This window comes from Ixodes scapularis, unplaced genomic scaffold (genome assembly GCF_016920785.2).
Source record: "Ixodes scapularis isolate PalLabHiFi unplaced genomic scaffold, ASM1692078v2 PGA_scaffold4__175_contigs__length_147842914, whole genome shotgun sequence".
Taxonomy (NCBI): domain Eukaryota; kingdom Metazoa; phylum Arthropoda; class Arachnida; order Ixodida; family Ixodidae; genus Ixodes; species Ixodes scapularis.
In genome coordinates, this window is record NW_024609879.1 from 47,192,211 (window position 1) to 47,217,005 (window position 24,795).

Genomic DNA, 24,795 nt, shown 5'->3' on the forward strand with positions numbered 1-24,795 from the left:
AAACTTATATATTTTCTTAACGCGGTAAAACGCTGCGCGCGACTTCTATATTTCTAAAACAAAGTGATTCAGTGGTTTTCGATGATCCTCGGCAAGTGTTTTAATCGAAACAATACCTCTAAATTTCCTAAATAAAATGTTTATTATTGGAAAGCAATTGATGAACTAATTATACCGAATGTTATTAATTTTTCTATATGATAATTTTAGCAGAGACAAATACGGCATTAAATTTGCTTTTGCGAGGTGATTACTTCTTGCAGGAACGATTTGCATTACGTTTTGAGAAACAACATGTATTCGTGTGTCGTTAATGTGGGCCCTGTTAATATGGATACATGCTATATGGACACCATTTTCAGGAACAAACAGCGAAAATACGTGCATTTTTGTCTTATTATTATGGACAAGCCGCATTAGGGACGATTTTAAGGGAACGGAAGGGTCCATATTAACGAGACATTACCAGTCATGTCTCGTTAATATGGACCCCATTAATATGGATATTCCGTTATATGGACATCCTTTTCGGGAAAAGACTAGGTAGATACATGCCGTTTTGTATCGTCAGTAAGGACAACTCACATTGTTGGCAATATTTTGGAGGAACGGAGGTGTCCATGTTACCGAAACATCACTCAATATGTTTTTTTTTTTTGCGTGTAAAATAAGTTTTTTTTTTTCACCTGTGATCAGACCCAATTTAACTACTGCTATCAATCCAGTGTAGATGAACCAGTGCAATGCCTAAATAAATTAACAAATGAGGCATATATAAAAATGCATAAAAACTCGGAAATATTATTTGAACGTGAAATGCAAACCTACGAACAACTGATCGCGATGCATGAAAACTGTCCAGGAGAGACTGATGCAGCAGCCCTCAGCTAACTAATTAGCCATCGTTTAGAAGCGAACTAGTCATTTGTTTGTTTGTTTAAACTCTAACTCGATGCACATGCCTCCCTGATACTATGATGACACAACAAGGAGCTTGAGTGTCTTAGCTCTATAAGAAAAAAATCGATGAAACATTCAAACTCCCTGATATTTCTGCCGGATCCTTCCATCTGAGTCGGCTGAACAAAATGGATACGAAGCAACAGGTCTACGTCGAGTCGCAACGTGTGTATTACCAGTCTCAGTCGATTGTCGTTGGCCAAAGAAGCTTGTAAGCTACTTGAAAAGAATGGTATTGTTTTCGATAACAATCTATCCTTTCCTATACTCACCGACAACTTAATGAACGCACACACTCAGAAATAGGGGGTGTAAAGCTCCCACCCCTCGCCACACACACACACACACACACACACACACACACACAGATACATATATATATATATATATATATATATATATATATATCAGTGTGTCGAACCGAAAAAAATACGGGTTCGGTTACGGTTCAGGTTCAGGTAAATTTATTTTGTTCCGGTTCAGTTCCGGTTCGATTAATTCGATCCGTGAACCGGTTCGCGAACCGGTTCGGGGCGCTGAACCGGTTCGCGAACCGGTTCGGAAATTATAAATGACAAATTGCAACATCAAAATAAATTACAAATAAAACATCTGAAATCAGCACATACGAAACGGGATACATCGTAGTGTAAGGCTCAGGGATTTCTACCAGGAATGGTTTCTTTATGTGCACTCAAAGGTTACCTCACCGACGTTTACGCATTCGGACTTCATCTAATTGGGTCCGACGCAGTACCTGTAAAATCCGTGACCTCCTTACAAACCCACTTACAAGTAGGACTCGCTAACTATCCCGCCACCTCGGCGTGTAAGCAATTGAAGGAACAGTGGAGAGGAAATACAGCTTTCTTTATTTGAACTAGCCTTCGGTAACTCAAATTAGACCCTTAAAGAAGTTTTCATTAAACAAGATACGGAATATCAAAAACACTTCACCGAACGCAACGCCAGAAGGACGTAATGGGATAAATATTAAAATAGAAGAGTTCGCTGTCTCACAAATATGTTAGCTTCTAAGTGCGTATACGAAACCGGATGCATTATTATCAAACTCCACAGCCTTTTTTTTTCTCATTCCGATGGAAGCAAGCTTTAAGAACTCGCGCGTTCTACAAACGTGTTATGAAATGAGCACACAGCAGCATTTAGGATTTACGAGATTTTAGGAAAATAAAATCCCGTGACGCGATTTTTTTTTTTTTTTTTTTTTTGCACAGCCTTTCAATTCTTTTTCTTCCGTGCAAGCCGCGACCAGCGCAATACTGGTTCCTATGTCAAGATTCATGGATGCAGCGTTTATATTCCTAAAACTGAGTGGAGAAGAAAAATATGTAAGCGAGGTGTGTGTCAGTTGACGGCACTTAAAAAACAAATGGCATTGATAGCACATTCATTGTCAACAGCGCGTGGCCGAACCGTTTTGACATGAGCCGGTAACCGTTATTTTTTCTCCGGTTCAGTTCCGGTTCGGGTTCATCGCGATAACAATATAACGGTTCGGGTTCGGGTTCAGTTCCGGAAAAAATACCGGTTTGGTTCCGGTTTTCGGTTCGGTTCGGTTCCGGTTCGACACCCTGATATATCTATATATATATACGTATATATATATATATATATAACACCACAAAAGCTGGGATTCGACGTTCAGTCCACTCACGTCGAATCGACGATACCACCTTTCACGAGCGTCTTGATAGTCGAGCGATAGAACTTGTTAAAATAGCAAATGTGCGCATTAAATACTACAGGAAAACATTCAAGGTTTTGTGTGCCCTGCTACAAACCCTTAGATTTTTTTAATGTAGTCTTTGATATGTACATGAGAGAATTAGTAAGTCAAATTCCCCGGCTATCAAGCCGCTCGTAAAAGTTGGTATCGTCAGTTTGACGTGAGTGGACTAAGCGTCGACATGTAGTTTATGTGTGTTGTATATAAAACGAGGGTGTAAGGATTACGCGCCTTGTTCCTGAAAGTACAGCTAATGAGATTGGCTCCGCTCTTAGAAACAGTCAATAAGATTGCGGCATGAGTCGATAAGAAGGCTGATGAACCAATCAGAAAGTAAGCAAAGTGAACATAATGAGCCACACCCGCCTTTTTTAAGCTCTCAGTGGCTATAGATTTTTCCTCTTCTCACTTTATTTTTCTTCGGGGCGATGAATTTTTTATTCTCCATTTTAATGGCACGGGCTGCATAAGCGGATGCTGTATTATAATTTGAATTCGTGAAGCGCACGTATCAAATCTCTTTGTACTGCCTCTATCACGTGGTACAATCCTCCAACAGAACAATCAAAATATTTTTTTTTACGGTGTTTGTGAAGTTAGAGTAGCTCGTGCCCAACGCACACAGACAAATCGACCTTAGAGTTCGCATTACAAATATATTTTATATTATCGTTCAACAACTTTTTTCGTTAAATTTATTTATTGATTCGACCACATGGGAAGAGGATGGCTAAAGCCGTGGTCTGGGATTAGGGTTTGAGGAGGGGGATAGAAAGTATCTGCGAGAAGTTGTGCACGCTTGACAATCTCTCAGGGGTGCAGAAGGCATCTTTGCGGTCGTTCTGCTCCTCAATCTTCCTGCCGGTATAAGAATCTGCCGGTCAAGTACTGGGAGTCACCTCACACCTCTCTCGGAAGGCCACTCTTACTACCATATTGGGTTAGCGTGTTTTGGCTGTGGGGGATGTTCGGAGGTGGGCAAGTAATGTGTCATAATCGGCAAGGGGTATATCCTGAATATCTGTCCTGCCGTTGGAGAAGCGTGGGCAGTCCCAGATAAGGTGCAGGAGATTAGCTCTGCACTCCAATCCGCAGTGACTGCAGCGAAGTGGTGTGTCCGCGGCTGGGGGGTACCATTTCCTGATGAGATTCGGTATGAAGGCTGCGTCTGCAAATACTTTGTTTAAGAATACCTCCTGGGCGCGCGAGAGTTGTAGTTGCGGATCGACTTGGGGCGGAGGTGTTACTGTTGAAACTCACCTTTCATTAAATGAAAGGTGAGTTTCATCGTTCCGCTCCGGGTGGATTCCAGCTTTTTTGTTCTTTACTAAGGCACATGTGAAAAGGCTGCGAGAAAGCCCATTATTCTGGGAGAGTTTAAATGCCTTTAGAAAATACTGACTTTTGAAGAACTGCGCATAAAGTTTCTATACTCCGATTCAAACTCAATCGAACCGCAGCCAGCGCTACGGTTCAATGGAGTCAACCAAGCGCCGCAAAAAGGGCATCACCACGGCGCTTGTCATCGTTGCGTGTTTGCAGTCACTGGCTAAACTAATCCCTAACGAAGCAATGCGCAGGATCACAGCGCATTTACTGAACGTGGTATGTTTAGCTGGTGACTGTGAACGCACAAGAAACGACACTCGTTCTATCCTTGAACTTTGGAGCTGCTTGATCGGCCGCGTCGTATCGCGGTGTCGGTTGCGGTCCGATTTAGTGCGAAACAAAACGTATACTGCCGAGACCGGTTACTACTAAGTCGACGGGAATCGGAAATTACTTCGCTATATTCGCTATTTCGTCATAACTGACTTCGGTTATAACGAAGTGCAAAAGGGAATGGGAAATCGTGATCGCTTTGCTGTAGCCGCTATTTCGTTATAACCAACTTCGTTATAACCGGTCTCGACAGTACTTCTAATCTCTCGACACAACAAAACAAAAACAAAAATTGAAGTTCCATACTCACGCTTTGCTAGAGACTCAAAACAACGAGTTGTTTCCGCTGCCTTTGCTTCGCTTCCATTCTTGAATTTATACACAGCAGTGATTCCAGCTAAGAGCACACTTTCGGGAGGTACCCTGGAAACACTCAGGTGGGTTTCCTCGATCTCTCGGTAGTTCGTACCGCACGAGCCACTTAGATCAAGAAGCTCTTTGGAGCACTTTGAGTGGCTTCGGGTGCACCAGCGCACCCTGTAGCCGCTGAGAGGTATGTCCGTGTTTTCCACGGCCTGCCAGTCTATGCGAATTCCACTTATGCCCACGGTCTCGTTCTTGATGATCGTCACCGGTATGAGCTCTGTTAGAGAAGGAAAAAATGGTAAAGTTTTGTAAAGGCCGTACGACATCTTCAACTCAAAAACTGCAACTCGAAAACGGGAATTGACACAAAACAAAATATTATTTAGATGTTCGCAGTTACTTTGCTCACGTCTCGTGTTTTGTTTGCTTGTTGTTGTTTTTTTGTTTTTTTTTTACCGGTTTATAAAAAGTTTTGTTATCAAACAGAGTTATCAAAGTCAAATAAATGTGCAACTTTTTTCTAAATTGTGCGTCCGAGTTCAAACATAATTAAATAATAGATTTCAATTAAGGCGTACAAAAATTAAATCAGTTTGGAAGACGAGCGCCAGGCATTGCATAGAGTAATCCTAGAATGGTAATAGTTTTCTAAATTCCTTGTTGGGAAAACAGATTTCTCGAGAACTGTTACAATCCTGATACGAAAAAGTGGATCACGATTCCTAAGGCAATGACTGTTCCTATGTATTGAAAGATCCACAATTACGTAATAACAGCTTCTGTTAAGAACCAAAAATGAGTGGATATATTCCTGGAATGTTGTATACACATTCGGCTTGTAGTCTATAACCGCGAAATTAGTTAACCAAGAAACCTGTTGCGATTGTTACTAACGGACACTTTTGGATTAACATTGACGATTAAGAACACGCGACAGAACATAGAAACGAAGCCTAGTCAGTGGTACTTGAGATCTATTCACCAGTCAGCACCGATAAAACATTCATATAATATATGACTACTGGTATGATTTTTCCCCGTAGCACGGGTCGAAAATTGGTATAAATAATATCATACATTACTGCAAAAAGGTTGAAGCAAGGCACAGAAGAGGTGTTCGCCAAACGTGTATAATTCTCCCGATTCACACGAAAAGCACGAAATAATAAAAACAATACGAGGGTGCGAGAAAGTTAGATTTGCCAGAGACTGGGGATTTTACTACAGGGGACTCAGACATAAAATTCTAAAACTACTGAAATATAATGTTTCTATTTTATTTGTTCACATAACTAGTTTTCAGGATGTCTAACTACTCACTATTTTGTATACAGAAATAGAGGGAGTATTCACTAACGAAATATAGGGAGTATTCACTAAGTTCTCGACTGTTCAGCGCGTGCTGATGCTGGGCTTCCACAGTTATTTGGCAACGTGCAATCCGCACCATCAAGACTGCCGTTTTTAGCAGCCAATAAATGTGAGCTCGTTCTGATCGTGTGCCCTAAACGTCGCCCTCAAATATGGCGTCCAGTAAATACCTGTTATAGAACCTTTCAGAGCTTCAGTGCAATCTAGTGGCTGAAGACTGGTTCACAGATTTGCAACGGTTGCGTTCTCATGCAACCGAAACAACCATAGCGACCAAAACACCGCAACAACCCTGACTCATGAATCGCTTTGGGAAGCAACCACTTGCATCGCTCGCCACGCTGTGTACGGAGAACACTTGTCCCAGTGACTTTGTCGTTACGGTCGTTTCGGTTGCACGCGAACGGAACCGACGCAGATGTGTGAACCAGCCTTGAAATATCAGTGCAGATTGTTGTACGCTAATGGCGGATAAAATCTGGCACCTATCCATCAACAGTAGACGTACGAAAGTTAGGGTGTTTTTTCCCGAACAGTTATCTTTCCATTTTTGATGGTTTCAAGAAACTACCACTCTGTACGAGGCGCTAATGGTTGAGTGAACCTGCTCATAAAATTACCTTTTTTTCGGCATGAGCTGTCTGGGGAGTGAAGAAGCCGAACATTCCAAGGACTTGACGTTCTCAAATGTGTAGCGGATAAAAGCCTATAAGTCTTGTCACATCGACATCGAACAACATTACAGCGAATTAATGTCTGAATGCTAAGCCCCCGCATGGGTTTATGTCTTTAAATGTTTCCTTCTCCAGTCATTAAAATGCCGCCCTTAGCATGCACAGCAAAAACGTAATCACACGCCTTTCTTGGCACCTTGTTATCAGTTCTAGCGGGCGCGGGACAGATCGTTTAAACTATAAAGTACAAATAAATCTAGTTGACGATAAGTCCAACTATAGCGTCCTCTCTACTCACAAAGCCTGGCAGTTCGACGACGGAGCCATAGAGTTCCCGGTCGCAGATTTGGAGCGCGATGATCTGTTAGCACAGAGGCATCAAAGAACCATTTCTCGGTGAGCCCAGAGCCGTGTATACAGAGAGTATGGTCAATGGGAGGCGCGGGGAAAGCCAGGGCGTGCACAAGACGCAGAAAGAGGGCTTGGCATGGTCTCTTGGCCAACCAGAAGCCTAAAAGAATCCCCTAGCGGTGGTAGCGAGAAACTGTTTTGGTACAAGGTATATGTTGGTATATGGTTTTAATAAGCGCGGAAGAGTGAAGTGCAGTAACCCTTTATGGTTGAAAATAGGGTGCACGTGATGTTTCGATCATGATCATGCAGAAAGATGCAAGAAACGAATGCGCCGCTCAACTCTGTTTTTCTCGCACAAAGTGTGACCGCTCGGAATGCAAATTGCCGGCCCTCTGCGCTTGGCGTAGGGATTATGTCGATCGTTCCGCTAGTCGCACTCTTCCACCATGATTTTGGATGACCATGATAGAAACATCACGTGTACCATATTTTCAGTCACCAAGAGTTACTCCGATGCACTTATCAGGTTTGTTTCTCGCGACCACCACCAGGATATTATTTCCGGCTTCTGGTTGGTCCGATTCGAATTTCTGAGGACGCCCTGGAACACGCCCAGCCCGCTTTCGGCCAATGGTGCCTCCTCATTTGTCTCCTATACTTCCCAACGAATGGCCAAACTCTACATATACGACTCTGGGGGAGCCTGGACGTTAGCGCACAACTTTTGCAGCGGCGAGGACCCGAAACACACTTGTTCACTCGGGACAATCGTGTTTCGGAAGTCTCGCCGCAGCGGGGCGCCAGCCACGTGGCTTTCCTCTCATCCGTTTTCTGCCGCTCCACCGTCTGCATTTCGGCGGCCGCTTCTCGTCGCGATCTGCCAGGGTTTTTCAGTATATAGGAGACTACGGTCTAACGCTATCTCACACTGAACCACAACACCAGAAAATAAAACCAACTTTTTTTTTTTTTACCTGGGTCTGGTGTCTTGAAGCATTTCGTTGAGCTGAACCCGAGGGGTCTTGCATTTTTATCGTTTCCGTCTACAGCAAACACCTCTATGACCATGCTTGTGGCCGCCGTCAAATTCGAGAACACGTGATTCTCGTTTTCCACAGTGTCGTCTACTTTTTCGCCAGAGCAGTTTCGGACGCTCTCGACGTCTTCCGAGCAGGACTCGTCGGTGACGCACCACACCAATCGAAAGTACACCAGAAGGCTTTTGCTGGTATTCCCGGTCCTCCATGACACTGAAAGGCTAGTTTTGTTGGCAGACACCAATTGGAGATCAGTCACAGAGACCGCAGGTCTAGATTCTGCACTACCTGTTGCGGAAAAGGAGTAAAAATCACAGCAAAATTATGCCACTTTTTGTCGCAACAGTCCTTTTCACTTTCAGTGCGCGCTTTATAGATACTACAATTGCGAGCTCCGTGCTTTTACAATCCTTGTCGATCACGTGTGATCGTGCATTGCAAGGATTGTTTAGGGAAATCTGCTAGAACTTGTAGCTTTGAGTTCGTTTGCACACTATGTGAAACAAACTTTCTAAAATAGAAACAGAAACGAAAACATTACGTCGCGATATATTTTCAGAAGGTTTAGCAGCTGGTTCAAAACGCACCACTTTCCATTTTATATACACAATGCTTGAATGGACAAAAACAAAAAAGTAGTTTTTGGTCTAAAATGCTTGGGTAATAGCTAAATATTGGGCAACCCGATTAATTCGAAATAACTTCATAGAATCAAGAACAAGGGTTCCCGTTAGAAATGGCCGGTGGAATATACACCGGTGTCCGAAATCCTAATCCCCCAGCGGAAAGAAATGGGAAATAATAATCTCAAACGCACGCTCTTGTGGAGAGGGAATGCGCATAAAAACAAGATTTTTGTTTGCTCTTTGCAGTACTCTTAGCATCACTGTTTTTCTGGGAGCTTCGTAACTATGCATTTCTGACGTACTTGCACTACGACATGTGCGAAGGATCTAAAAATAAAAAGAAACGGAGTCTAGCGAAAAGCGCAGCCCCCTTGCGGTGTAATCGCGTCAACATAAACAAATATGGCGGCGCCCATGGAACACAGCAGACGCTGATGTAGTTTGTTTCATATTAATTTCCCACCGTAGTCAACAACACTAAGGAGCCGTTGAGCTAATCAAACAGCTACAAAACTCCACCGTCGAGGCGCACGTCGTCTTCGTGCCTTTGACATAACCCGGTAAAGCAATCACGCACAAAAAAAATGCGAAAACGCACAGAAACGACGAGCGGCGTGACGATGCACTTTTCGAGCTGCTTGTTTAGATTCAACAGATTGTAGCGTTGGCTGTGGTCGAACCTAATGTGGAAAAATGTATACCATTCAAATACCAAAATATTTTCTTAGTGCCCGATGTTAGCAAACATAAACAAGACGCTGCAATATGCTTCAAGAGCTTTTTTTTTTTTTTCAATACGACCCCCGTTTAGTTTAAGAGAGGGTACTGTAAATCACGGGAAAATAATGAATCAAATATATTGTTTTTTTTTGTTTTTTTTTTCACATTGAGAAACGAGGACAGGGTTCGTCGACATTACGAGAACCAATGCTTGACGCGTATCCGTAGCTATAATTGCGGTAATTAGCTATATATTTTTGTATCATCTCAAAATAACTGTTTACCTGACCATGTGTATTCATCTAGCTGAATGTGAGGTCACGAAATTCCTCAGCGTCCTTTTTTTTACGTACCGGGCAATTGTGAAACGGGCGTCTGGTAGAACTTAATTTTCTCAAATAGAAAGCATTATCCTCAAAATTTAGAAATTAATGAGTAAATTTGTTACAGCATCAGTACATACAAAACAAATTAATAACAGTGACATCCGTCAATTAAACTACGTCAATTAAGAGCTTGATCAAATATGCCCTAGATGTGACAAGGGTATTGTTATAGTACCTAACTGAAAAAAAAAATCAAACTTTTTTTTCAACTTATCGAGTTACCATTTGTCTTTAAAAAATAAAACCACAGCCTACGGACTATTTTATATTATAATATACTGAAAGTTGCGGGGTTTCATATACTTATTGGCATTAGTAACTTAACAATTGCGATGGTTTTATTCAGTGTGCTTTTAATCTTATCAATCATTTTGCAAAAGTTTTTGATATTCTGTGTCCATGCCATCAGAATAAATATACAGTTCATTGACAACGTTATGTTACAAAGAAACAATACCTTCTTACATATACTTAAAACAATATCTTCAAATAAGCAGTAAATGAGAAAACGAATGTAGGCGAATATAAACAGATGCATGGGAAGCGAAATAGATTGCCCTAACCTGCAATTGCCGTCAATTGAGATACCTGTCGATGCTCATCCTTGTTTATTAAAAACCGTTTATACGCCTCACACGCATAAAGGCAACCGCATAGTATTGTTGTTGTGCTACATATGAGTCAGTGGTAACGAAATAAAAATACCTGGATATTAATGAATTTGAAAGAAGTATAAGACGGCCACGCCGAAATCTCGGAAATGCACTCAGCAATTCGGGACCTAAAGCTGTGACATGAAAAGTGATTTGTCGAAATTGAAATTTTTGATGCAAACGCAATGATTTTGAAACCGCTTGAAGGAATGTTTTCTGGGCCATGTTTATTAGATGTCAACTGGAAACCTTTCATTTTTGCTTCTCATGCTGTTCTCTGTTTTAAAGCGAAGCACACATAATGCGCTTATACTACGCAGACTGCAAACAACGATTGTCACATGACTCTCTCGTATTAGCTTAACGTTGAGTCAACGAGGAATACTTTTCGCGAACGGATTTTCTATGCAACTTAGAGGGTCTTTCCCGGCAGGATAGCACCGTTACCAAACCACACCCATAAAGAAAAACAGTAGCAAATAAGATAACTCATGCGGTCACATACACAACAAAAATAGAAAAGCCAGTAGGTGTACGCTAAACATGATTGAAAAATCCCGAATTGTATAGAAAAAAAAATCAACACACAAAGTTAGAATACCGGAAAAGTTTATAAGTACGTACACGAAAACAACGCGAAATAAACAGAAAAACGAAGTTAAACACGAAAAAAAAGGAAACGAGATACTATTTCGGTCTATCTTCATCTATGTGTTTATTCGACGTTGTCGTCTTGTACATGGCGAACCAAGTGGCCTATAAGCACCACTTTGTTGATGTTAGTAGATTCTGAAATGTTGTGTTTTAATTTCTTACATCTTTTTTTTTTCTTACTTCTGAGTTTAACTTTATTTTTAATAACCCTTCAGGAATCGAGAACTTTCTTACCGTTTACGTCCTTGCAGGAGCTCTCCCCGCACTCTGAGAAGAGGCAGACCGACCCAACCTCAGCTGTCCGATTGAAGACGACGTCTCGCGTTTCCGAACTCGTGTTCAGTATCAGACACGACGCATTTTCATAGAGTGTTTCGGCACCGCTACACGTCACATTGGGCTCCGTTTCGTTCACTGCGATGGGGTAGCACGCACACAGTTCATACTCGCCAATCTCGAAGGCTGGAGTCGACCAACTGATTCGGATTTCATAAAAATCCTCGGCTGTCACGTTCCACTTGGCCGGAAGGCAGGTGCTTGAATTTTCAGCAACCTGTTGGAGAGAAGAAAAAACAAAAGAATGACGGAAGTTTTCCCTGAAATCGGTATTTCGGAAGGAAAAAGAACAATAATAGAAGTTTGGTTATGATTATAGAGTCTACGGGGGAAAAGAGAATGTATTGAGCGTGAACTACCACCATGCAGAACCACCTGACACAAATTAACGCCGCGTTATTTGAGGTAACATGACGTGGCCAAATCACATCACTTTTTCCCGCTACGTTTAGCGGGAATTCGACGCCACATAACTTAAGGTCGCACGACATTATGTGACTTGGTCACGTGATGTGCCATGTAGCTTCCATTTCCCTACTATAGTTAGCGGGAAATTTATCATGACGGTTATTCGTGTTTGTTTTCTAATGGCATTCGGCTTATAAACATACTCTGTTGTAAAAAGCACTACTAAATTAAATATTCAAGTCCGCTTAGTGTTGTTACGGTTCCTGAAACGAGTCCTAGAATTTAGGCTCCTATACGGCCCATACATCAAAAGCGGTACCACAGTAGCCACAAATGACGTCACGGAAGCAGGAGTATCGTGTTGTCGGATGTCGCGATCTTGGTGGTTGGTGCTTGAAGTCACGGGAAAAAGTACAAGCGAGCGCGAGTTTCACTGTCATCGCACAGTCACAACTCTTGACTGCTGAAGGTACCTTGTACTGTCAAGCTCAACGATTACACAGAACAGGTGCCTGCCACATCTACCAGCACTGTTGTGACCCGCCAGAATCGCGGCGGGCGACAGCATGATACTTCTGCGAGTTTATCAGGCAGAAATCGATGAATGCCTTTTTAGAACGCGGCATGTGGGACTCCATTTTGGGTTGAGGTCCAGGCGCCATAGCTTTGTATGATATGAAGTTGGGTTATAAGGGGTATACAGCCAGCGGCCACTTTTATTTTCTCCTTGGTCACTCTTTATTTTACTTATATATACAGAAAGGAACACGATCATTGCATTGTCCTCTTTATTAGTTGCCGAACGATTCTAGAAGAACGCCTCGACTGTTAGGACGTTCTAAACAAAATATTTATAACATTATCAGATGGTAAAGTGCGTAGCAGCAGTTGTTTTCAGTGTGGCTTTGCATGCGGCAAAAACGCTTAGCAAATCTGAAAAATTGAGTTCTGTGCATATTTATACAGGCTAGAACTTGGTCTGCCTCAACGGGCGATGAGTCTCCCAGCTCTAGATGAGAAAATTAGCCAGTGGAGTACAACCGCTAGCCTGGGGTCTTTAACGTGCACCACGCAGTAGTGATACACGACCGCACGCCGGTACGATGCTCATCCTGATCGAAACGTGCAGGGGTGGGGATTGACCCCATGATCCTGTGTTACTCAGCAAATCTGGGGGCTCGTGTTAGTGCGTTCTGCAAGATTGCGGCTAAAATTTTTCTTATTTTTTATAGCTGCACTTGTTGGTGTTTTTTTCCGGTAGAACACGGCGTCATTCGTACGTAAAAACCCACCTGACCGCGGGGAGAGAGTAATTGCTCAGTCTCGCTATGACTCCTTTTCCCATTGTTCTTTCCCGCCACCCCCCACCCTTTCCGCGTTTCGAAAATAGGCTCGAATGACCCGTGCGGCGCTCGATCAGGGACCCTAAACTCGTCGAACCCAAAGTTGGAGCCGAAAGTTCGTGGAGCGCGCCGATTGGATGTCGGCGCTAAAAACGCTAAGTCATCTTCGTGATAAGCCAATTGGTGCGCTCCGGCAACTTCTTTCCCAAATTTTGTGTTTTACGAGTTGAGAGGCCCAGATCACCTCCCTCCCCTACAAGACGTGGCCTGACCACGCAAGATTTCATCTCGGCCCTAGGAGCGGGAATGGCAAGCGCGCCACGCGGTACGAAAACAGAAAAGGGCAAAGGACCCGGACTATCGCTCACAAGTGGCGACTTTTAGGAGTCAAAGGGGTCAAGACACCCCACATTCCCATGTTCACGAGGAAGAAGCAAGAAGGAAAGCGTCAACGGTGGGCCGAAGACCACGTGCCGCGGGAGCACAAATGGTGGTGGTGGCAGGGCCTGCACCGCGCTGTTCCCTTCGCTGCGGCGAGAGGCGAAATTTAAAAGCCATTCCCTCAGAACTCCTGGAGTAATCGTGCTACGTGGATGACCGATTGCGGTTTCTGAAATGCCTGACTCCCATGTAATTTTAGTACATCTTCATATCGGTATAAAGCAAAAACTTAAAAACCAATCCAATAAAAAAAAAGTTTGAAAACATACCTTTTCACGACGCAACAGCTACCTCTGTCAACCGCTGCACAACTATTCTTAGTCACACTGAGCTTAAGAGACCCCGGGCGTAACGGATCCTAACTCCTTTACTACCGATCCGCAGCCACTGAGCCAGTGATTCACGAAGCAAGGAACTTGAACAGAATAAGCAATACCCTGCGTTTTATTAAACTCACAGTAAATATCCCTACTTTTTTCTTGTTTCGGGGAGTCTTCGCAAGTGTTGTACATTTTACTCTATTTTTTTGTCTGCAGACACTATGAAGTTCCTCCCGACTGCATAGTTTCATTTGCATCTCTAAGAGGATACCACGATTAAATAGCTGTCAAATTCAAACCCCAAATTCACTTCGCTGTTCCTTCTGACCCCCTCTCCCCTAAAGCCAGTATAAATACAGCTCCAATTAACCGTAAATAGTATTATTTGTATCCGTACTGCCCGTCGTCATTAACGTTCTCCACCACGCCTGATGGGTGTGTCTTCAACTGCTCGAGACTGGTCACGTGGTTTATGGTCCGTGTTTGCATGACGAGCTGCGAGCTCAAGCCGAAAGCGTCGATCGTCTGCATGCGCCACTGAGATTTGCTCTACCTCTTCGCCCACACCCCTCGCCCCAAGCCTAACTCGGGCAGGCGCACTTCCGTTCAATCTGCACGGGAAAAAGGGGGGGGGGCAACCATAAAACTGCAAACTGTCTATTCTTTGAGTTGCTCCCTCTTACCTGGGCTCTCCACTACAGAAATACGCACGAGTCGTTTCCCGCCTGCCCGACTCACAAGAAGAAAACCTCGACACATCAATTTAGTATTGACAGTGATTCCTAATGCCATATGTGGAACAAATAGCCGTATTTCAGAATAACATGTCCATTAGGATGATGAAAACTCGCCAACAAAACTGCACCATTCAGGTTCGGGTGGCACGCATACAACCGCAAAGTAACGCGAAACGGAAAAATGACCTCAACGGCACCGGTATAGTTAAAGGTATTCCTAAAATAACCTGGTTCCATCGACTCTTCCGGCCGTGAAAAGTTAGAGCTCATTAACATGATTTTGTTTATATCTTTTTACGCGTCTGTTTTCGAGACGTCAGTTTCACGAAAACGATGCACCGTCTGAATGTGACTGATAAAGACGCACACCTTCAAGAAAGAATGCGGTTACACCGTAGAAAAAGTCTGGGAGTTCACTGAAACGTAGAACACAAATACATTCAACACGGCGAAAAATCGAAGGATCTCACCGGATTAAAAAACGAACCACGATTAGGTCTGAATCATGCGGCGCAGGGACAGTGCGCAAGTGAAACGTCCTGATCATTGTCCCCTGCGCGCAAACATCGCATAGTTTCAGCGTCATCGTATATTACGAGTTTCGTCGCTCGCCGCAATCTTCATATTGATTGCTGCGATTGGATGTCTCTGTGCTCTGCAGGAACGTAAACGCAAAAACTAGATTTGGAGCATTTCTCGTCCTCGGAGAGGAATTGCATTGAATCCTCGGCGAGTCCTCGCAGTCACCGTGAGGAGAAACGCGAACGCGCAGCCAGTAAACTATCGCCAAGCTGTGAGGTCCGAGATGGAGCCAGGTGCCCCATCCCTAAAACGCTGAAGTAGAGCTGCTGGTTTAACCTAATTTGTCCCAACCAAAGCCGTGGGGGAAAAAAAGAGACAAGGAGCGTTATCGAGAAGCAGGTATTGCCATGCGGGAGGTCGGCATACAGGTCAGTTGGTACGGTGAAGATTGCTCAAAAGAATCAAACAGTGCAAGCGCTGTATGCAAATATCACAATCTTGGCTAACTTATTATTCAGGGGCGCAAAACCGACCTCCCCCCCCCCCCCCCCCCCTCTTCCCTCCCTGATATTATCAGTCTATTCTTTGACGCTAGAGTTATCCTCCCAGTTTGGCTTATTTATGTCCATTTTTGCAGCAGGTTTTTGATGCTTCGGGAATTAATCGGGGATTTCTGTAACGCTCACAAAAGTGAGTATCTGAAGCTGGCATCTCTCGTAACTGAACAATGACTTGACAAATTATTGTCACGCACTGAGCCACAACTCACTACATGCGAATCGAGAGGAAAAGCTGGGAAGTCTCAGCTGTTTGGTTTTGTCTAAGAGGCAGTAGCGAATTCCCTAAAAACACTTCCACTGAATGCGAATTCTGGTTTGCCCTACTTTCTTTTCACGTACGACTATTGGATTTTACTGCTATACGCCGGGAATCTCCGTGGACTCGTGCTTACTCTGCCTCCTGGAATTGCTTCCTTTACGCCCCTGAGAAAATATCCTGCTTGGAAACTACACTTGAGCACAAACTTCAGTTCAACTTGCTGGCAGAGTTTTCAGCCAGGCCTGCGAAGCCATTCTCGGAAAGCACGTTAGTATACTTCATCGCAGCAGCGCAGTGAGGAGGGAAGGTTGACCTTAGCAGATCCACGTCGAGGTGCTTGTTCAGAAAGCGAAAACGTTCATATTGATATATATATAACTTTAACGACGGCCATCGTAAGGAAACGATCAAATTTGTGTACGATAGCCATTGATAATATCTTGACACCAGCAACTGCGAAGGTAAAAAGCTCGAGCAGAAGACTGGCAGGGTAGCTGTAACACAAAAACTGCCAGTGGCAGACCTGCTCTTATGGTTTTTAGCAGCAGAGAAATACGGACGAGATGAGAGATGAAGAAATAATATATATTCTAAGATAAAGTCAAATGTGCAACCCGACACAAGTGTCCTAACTAACCCCCCCCCCCCCCCCCTAAAAAAAAAGAAAGAAGAAAGAAACGTGTTGCTAATGGCATTGGAACAGCAGAGGGGTAGGGGCAGATATTTTTTCCTGATGGGAGCTCACTCTAAAGAAAAGGGTGTCTCCGCACACCCTTTTGTCCCATATAATGCACCCCAAAACTTTAATTCGACATACAGCGCGCTATAGTCAGACAAGGGTGTCTCCATACACCCTATTGTCCCATAAAATGCACCCAAAAACTTTAATTCGACATACAGCACACTATAGTCAAAAAAGGGTGTCTCCATGCACCCTTTTGTCCCATATAATGCACCCCAATACTTCAATTCGACATACAGCGCACTATAATCAAAAATGGGTGTCTCCATGCATCCTTTTGTCCCATGCAATTCACCCAAAACTTAAATTCGACATAATGCGCACTATACTAGAAGAGACGGCCCCAACTTTAACGAGGGGATTTATAACGGTGCTATATGACTTATTAAATAGCTAAAATACGTATTAAAGACCACGGAAAGAAAACTCTGAGGTTGCGCAGTAAGGCCAAACAAAACTTTTTTTCTTTCGTAGTAAGTAACGCGTACATTATCTATTTTTTAATAAGTTGGACCACACGGCTATCAAGTTTCTCGTGAAAGTTAGTACCGTCAGATCGACGTCATGGCGCTGTACGTCGAACTGAAGTTTTGGGGGATATTATATGGGACAAAGGGTGTAAGCATACACCTTTTTTTCTGAGAGTGCATTCCCACACCTTTTTCTATCTTTCCCCCTCTCCACCGTCACTTTCCGTCGCCCCTTCATCTCCTAAACATAATCCGACTCCTCTGTCCTTGGCATTTTAAGGTTAAGAAACCTTGCAATACAACCACCTTGCAAAACGCCCCTTTTGCCGACTCGGGTACATGAAACTGTGTTTGGGCACTTCTACAAAAGTACAACAAAAAAGGGAGTTATCAAAGCTGTATGCTGGGCTAGTTGCTATTGGTCTTGGGTTGCCAAAGGCATGGTAGCGCTTTTTTGGACGAGGACAAAGAAAGAAAGACAAGACATACACGAGCGCTCGTGTCTGTCTTGTCTTTCTTTCTTTTGTCCTCGTCCAAAAAAGCGCTACCATGCCTTTGGCAACCCAAGAAAAAAAGGAGCTTTTATTATCCGCACAGAGATTTAACATCATTAAAAACAATATAGAAAAATAGGAAGGAATACATTTTTTTTTTTAATAACGCGAGCTCAAAAGATATTTAATGTTACTTTTTTTTTGTTAAAAAAATGTTTATAAACAATTTCTGGACAATAAAAATAAACTAACGTGGTACCAGTCGATAGCACGTGTATAGGCCTACATACATATAGTATTTAATAAGCAAAATGTGTGGCATGAAATAAGCAAAAGAAATTTAGTTTAATAGAAATAATAATTCAGACGTCCTAACTTTACAATAAATATTACTGTGAGTGTTTTTATTTCTACATATTTATAACAACCGACCGAACTGGGTACAAAAATCAAGCAGCCAAAACGTAGTATTTCAACTTGCTCGACTTCAAAACATAATGTGGAGAAAACTTATTTTTCTAGAAAAGCAAGTTAAAAAGTAGTTTTGTTCATTTTGTTCAACATACCATTCCCGAGCAAATCAAATACTCCCCCCCCCCCCCCCCCCCCCGACACGCGTGTTTAATTTCAAATTAAACCACCCTACTACGTTTATCGCACGTTATTAATAAGTCGAGCTTTCTCTTCTCACGGCGGCTCTTTCACGACCTTTTCGCTGCAAAACGCCCGATTTCCCCATAACAGACGATAAGCTCGTCAAGCGCACGCCACCGTTCTGCACTTCCCCGTAGAACATCAGATTCTGCCGGAAGTAGGCGGAACCAGCTCCATTGAAATAGCAGTAGATTGAAGGCTCTGATTAGCTGGCCTCCAGCCGATGCAACGCCGCGCTATGAACAGAGCTGATCCGTCATCGTGGATTCGCGTCAAACTTGGGTCCTAATCTGGACATTTGGCGAGAAAGTAGAGAAATCTGGCTGCCGTGATTGGCCAACGGCGTACTTGACCTTGGCGCCGGCCAATTATATATCCGCCCGATTTCTTGCCGACTTTTTCTCCAACTGTCCAGATTAGGGCCCCAGGACGGGTAAAAGAGCCGATATGCGCTAAACTGCGTGATTGTCATAGGCCTTTGCATCGCTTATCACCCGGGCGAAAAGTGCCGAGTCACTGAGCTGTGGACGCGTGTGCAGCGTTTGATATACCGCGCAGCAGAACAAGAGCGCATGTTCAGAAAAATGTTTCACAGCCCAGCAGACGAAGATGGCAGCACGTAGAAGGCGATTTTGCCAAAGGTCCATTTTCCGTTTTACATCAAGTCCGACCGCGGCCAATCGCTATGAACCGATAGAGCCAATCAACTAGCGACAAAAGTGCATCGTCATGTGGCTCGTCGTCTTTGCGACTTTGCTATCACGGACTACACGAATCACGCGCAAAAAAAAAAGGTAAGCACCTCCTCATTGGCATTATTCCATCACTGCGTTGGCTGCGGCAAGACTTAAATTTGAAAAAGAGTATTATACAACTGCGTTTCAGAGTAGTTAAGAGTGTTCATTAGCCTAGCTCTACAGGGTGTTTCAAATAGCAGCCAAGCTCTTTAAATCGAAAGCGGCAATCGGTTTCTTAACCTATCGCGCTACTATTTGGTGGAGAGTTGGCCACAGGTGGTGCATCTTCACTACAAAAATTGCAAAGAGCGAATTGCCTACGTAAAAAGTAAAAAAATAAAAAAAAATAAACTCCTATGGAAACGCAGCGAAGCCAGCGGTCTTCAAACAATAGGACGCCCTGTTGTTTGAAGACCGGTGGCTTCACTGCGTTTCTGTTGGAGTTAAGACTTTCTTTCTTTTTTTTTTTTTTTACATATTACTCGGGAAAGTTCGCTTTTTGCTAATTTTACAAAAAAAATGCACCACCTGTGGGCAGCGCTGCGGAAAAGCGTAGAGCGATGTTAGGAAACCGATTTTTGCGGTCGATTTGAAGAGCTTGGCCGCGGTTTGGAGACACCCTGTGGATGGGTCATTTTTGACCACTGCAGTATGAAAGATAACCTGGGCCTGTGCATGTGCATGACGCAGTATGGATGACGCGGTTGTACTCAGCTGCATTGCTCATCTGCTGTAAAACCCTTTATTTTCGAGGCCCCTATTTTTCGCGAATCGGTCACGGAGGACATAAACGCGCCCAATAAATTTCGCGAATTCCACACGCCTGCATTGAAACTCTTAAGAACCGAAATTTCCGCATGCCTTTTAATTTCGCGAATCTTTCAATTCGGGAATTTCGCGAAAATTAAAGGCTCGCGAACATTAAAGGCTTTACAGTATATCCCATTGAAAGAAGACCGTCTACAAGGCACGCACAATTTATCGAAATCGCTACAAAAAATCTTGACACGTTTTGATAAACTCTAACATTCGCCAACTTCGTCTGGAAACTTCACACGGTGTCGCTTTGGGCGTACGAAGCGGCGTCGCTTTACTGAGTGGCGAATGAACATAAAATTCCGTCGCCTTTTTGGCAGCCTTGGAAAAAGCAGCCGTGTCAACATTTGTCTTCGTACATCTGTAGATCTCTCAAGCGAGATAAAGTAAAAGGTGTTTGGAAGAGGGGTTACAGAAGGTAGCGTATGCCGTCGCTCCTCGCGAGAGCTAGGAAAAGCCGACTGCCATTATCATTCTTTCCTAGGCCTTAAAGTAACATGACGTGACTCCGGAAAACAAAAGAACTCGCGTGCCATTGAGTGGTCAATAATTAGTCACAGCTTAAGTAGCGCGGGTCGTTTTTTATTACGCCTACGCATCTTGGATCGCGAGTGGTTCTTCGGCGTTCTTATGGGCTAATGCCGCCATCTAATTGGCTGTTGAGCGATAATAAGATGTGACGTCACATCAGCGGCCATTCTGGTGGCCTTGCTGCTGAGCGTACCTTCTGCAGCGTACATTTCGCTCCACCGAATTTGTTCATCTCCTCAAGATAAAGTAGAAACGACCACCAGCGTGATGGGATAACGTCATGTGCAATCCGTGCATAGTTTGAATGGTCTATAAATAAAAAAAGAAACGTGGAAGATGTTGTTTTAGGTGCATTGTGTGTCACGTGTACACACTTTTATCCCTCCCGTACCGCGTTATCATTGAGCGTCACCGGGTGATCGGAATGCGTGGTGTTAGCTGTAGTAGCCGACCTAAGATAAGACAACCTTTTATCGGACTCGTGGCGCGACGATGTTTTTCCCGGGATCCGTTGCGCTGCTCGGCATAGAATGAACCATATCGGCCTCCGGCACCACGCCTTTGAAGATCAAGGTCTATGCGTGAGTGTTGCGTTTGTGGCCGGATTCACCACCGAACGTCACGGCAACATAGGACACGTTCTTCAAAAGCACAAAGCAAAAACAAGCTCCATGGTTGTTTTTTTTTTTTTTTATTTGCCATAGAGTTTTTGTAGGAAGTTCAGCTGAATACAAAAAAATGCTATCCTAGACATGCCGAGAAGAAAACCTAGGTGCTCTTTAGCGTTATGCTTATTAATTTGTAAATGCAATTATGACGGCTCATAATGGGATAAAGTTAAACTAAACAAGACAAAACCTAGCCTAACAAAAGCCAAGATATTGTGACCTAACCTAACCAAACTTGTCCTTACCTAACCTAACCTAACCTAACCCAGCCAAACCCAATGTATTCATACGCAATTAAAACATGCAAAGAAACGCTGACTTACCCTTGACTGTTCCTAGCGTTGGATAAAAATGATGTCGTTAAATTATGTAAAATGTTTCATCCACGCCTGAATGCATCTAGTAAATTGTTGCATTTGTAGTTTAAACTGAAATGTCTACCGCTACGCTTCATGTATCATCCGTCCATAATTTAATTGTTTCTTTCCTTCGCGTCTAAAATTGAATCGTATTCGTGGAACGCCGCTCCTCTTAAACGTTTCCCACAGTGCTGCAGCAACGGGACCAAGCTGCACCACTACAGCGCCTGAACATTAAGAGCGTTGCTATGGCACTCGTTTTACACACATAGCAGTTTGGTGTTGTTAGGTTTTAATGCCATTATAAACACCCCGAGGAAGGCATCGGTCCATGCATAATAACACCCTCTCCGGCCTGATATAAGAAAGTCGCGTTGCCATTACTTGGCAAATATCATTATATCATTCTAATTACAAAAGACGATCTATTCACACATCGTTATTTTAATATATATTTTATGAATGATATTGTTTCAAAGGTTTTTCTAAGTAAAATACCACTTCATCCCTGCAAAATTTTGACCTTCATATTCTAACGCACGTAAGGTTGATAAGGACCGGGACGAGTTGGGTGGCTCCAGTACCAGGGACTACTGCAAGCTCCGCTCACTTTGTTAGGCAGTCAGTCGCAACAATGATGTACTTACAGCCTGACGTCGTCTTTGTAAATGTACCGACGTGGTCAATTCCTATAACTTGGAAATTATAACAATCGATCACGTGGATCCATTTTCAAAGACGGCATCAGGCAGCAAGTGCATCCATGTTGCGATTGACTACCTAACAAAGTGAGCGGAGCTTGTAATAGTCCCTTCTGCGGGAGCCACCTCGGCACGTTCCTTAGCAACGTTGTGCTGCGCCACGAATTTCGGCGCCTGATAATTTTGATCGAGGAGCGCCGTTCATGTCCAGAATGTTCGAACGAACATTCCGGCACTGTGGAATCAGACACGCAGCAGCATCTCCATACCATCCCTAGACGAATGAACTCGTGGAACGAACGAATTTCGCCCTGGATGACATATCTTCAGCCCATGTAAATACAACACAAATACTTGCTACACTTCCTCAAGAGTCTCCGATGAACGCAACGTGAACCCATCGGGACCAAGTGCATGCCAACGGCTTCGCCCGCCGACTGAAGGTGGCCTGATGACGAAGCTGCCTCACAATTCCGCACAAGCAGTCCAAACTTGCTGAACGCTCGAGTAGCGACGCCACCGCATCGTTATTTCAAACAGGCGACCTGATACTAATGCGAAGGCACATGCGTCGGTCACACCTGTCGGAGAAGCTCCTGCCGCGCTACCGTGGACCCTTCCAGATGAAGAAACAACGAGGACCTGTCACCTACCGTCTGAAAGAACTATCGGTGGTTTGTGGACGAAAGCGTTAACAAGTGTTTCTAACTCGTGCCATTCAGCTGAATCCATGCGTCACCGGAAGATATTAGCTCGGTGATATTCGAGACAAAATCTTTCTGGGGTGGGGAAGAGTGTAACTTGTAAATTGCTGAAGTATAAATGAAAGGCGAATAAGAAAAATACGAAGCGTGGAACGTGGGGCAGGATCAATATGCGAAAGCTAGAGGATAGAAGTTACCCGAAGGTACTCAACAATGTGTATTGATACTTTATTCATAAATGTAGAGTTTCGTATCGGTTATTCCTCGCGTAATCACGGACAGCCTAAGTAACTCAGGGCGTAGCTACTCCCGGGCATATCATTATCATTCTACAGCCAATGAGAATTCGGCGTTTGCCAATGAGAGCCCCGAACAACCAATCGCGAAGCAAGGTGCGTAAAGATAATAAGCTGCGCCTTGTGTTTAAAAAGGCACTGACAGGTGAAAATCGATTTTTTTTTAATTATCCGAAACCATTTAAAACGATGCCTGGACATTACCGTTAAAATTTGAAACTTGGGAACTCGGTATACGTGAAGTAAAAAAAAAACAAGTTCGAAAAGCCGAATTTGAAGTTCCCGCGCGATCCGCGCCTGTGGAGTGACGTCAATGATTGAGTCGTCCTGCAACTCGAGTTTCTCTCACGCCTCCGAACCGTCCAGACCCGAAGTGCGGTGTTCTCCCGCGTCCCGCGAACAACCACTCTCCTCCGTGCGTGCCGCATATCGCTGGGAGCGGACGACGCTTCACTTTCGAATTTGAAGTTATTTTAGGGCCCTTTCGGCGATCTCATATTCTTCGAAACTTTGTGGGGCCAAAAAATAAACACGCAGTGAACTTTTCTGAGCAACGTGAGGGCCACGTAGCAACGGTTCTGCGTGAAATGCTGCCCCGGCGGAGTCACAACCGAAACTATAGGGTACACAGACTCCAAACCCAGTTGTCTTGATCATTTCACGATTTCGTTTCCCAGGTCTGAGAGGTCGTCGGGCACCTAATAAAAGCTAACTTCTTCCGATTGCCCGACTCACCGATCATCCTCGCACGTGACGAGCGCCGCCAGTGCCACCATGTTTTCCGAGGGAGGATAAAAAGCCAGGAGGCGGCATCACTCCTGACTCCGATTTTCGGTATTTCAGAAAGAAGGGCCCTTATGCGTTCGCAATAGCGTTAAAAAAACATGTTTCACAAATGTCGTTATTGAATATTATAGAAATTTCGCCTACAAAGCACCTAAATTTCATAATTTTCATTTAAATTGTGAAATTATGAAAAAGTGACGAGGTAAAAAGAGGGAGAGAAAAACGGAAATAAAAAATAAAAAGGCGCGCGGGCGTGTTGGAAAGTTTGTTTTCACGTTGTGGTATTTTTTGTTCGTCTGTGACTACAACTGGCATCGTTTTAGACAAAAAAACAAAAAATACGATCTTTGAGGGTCAGTACCCCTTCAAGCTGTTATGTTTATGTCAGTCCCAATACATTGACGTAATGTCATGCATACCTTGTTCACTGTAGGCGAGATGTCGCGAAATAAAAACAGGAGGCACGCACTGAGCGCAACGTTCTGACGAAGATTAAAGCACAAAGAATTTTAACTGTTTGTGATATTTGAGCGTTCACTAATCCATAGCTGTGAGGCGATAAACAACTTTATCTTTAAATGCCACGAACAATTAGTTTATGTAACAATTTCTCATGTGCTTATCGATCGCTTCTAAAACATATTTCACTATTATAATCGACGGAACTATTTATTGTTTAAGTAGACCACAACAGGAGT

The 24,795-nt window shown here is 43.6% G+C and overlaps 1 protein-coding gene across 1 annotated transcript in view; it reads right to left on the reverse strand.

Annotated features, from left to right (window-relative positions):
* Positions 1 to 24,795, reverse strand: part of LOC8033866 (receptor-type tyrosine-protein phosphatase H) — a 132,921-nt gene that overhangs the window by 96,815 nt on the left and 11,311 nt on the right. Inside the window, exons 2-4 of the mRNA XM_029993706.4 lie at positions 11,448 to 11,766; positions 8,112 to 8,462; positions 4,683 to 5,015 (exon numbers count right to left, since the gene is read on the reverse strand). Of these exons, the coding sequence (XP_029849566.2) occupies positions 4,683 to 5,015; positions 8,112 to 8,462; positions 11,448 to 11,766 (1,003 nt within the window). The remainder of the gene's footprint in view (positions 1 to 4,682; positions 5,016 to 8,111; positions 8,463 to 11,447; positions 11,767 to 24,795) is intronic.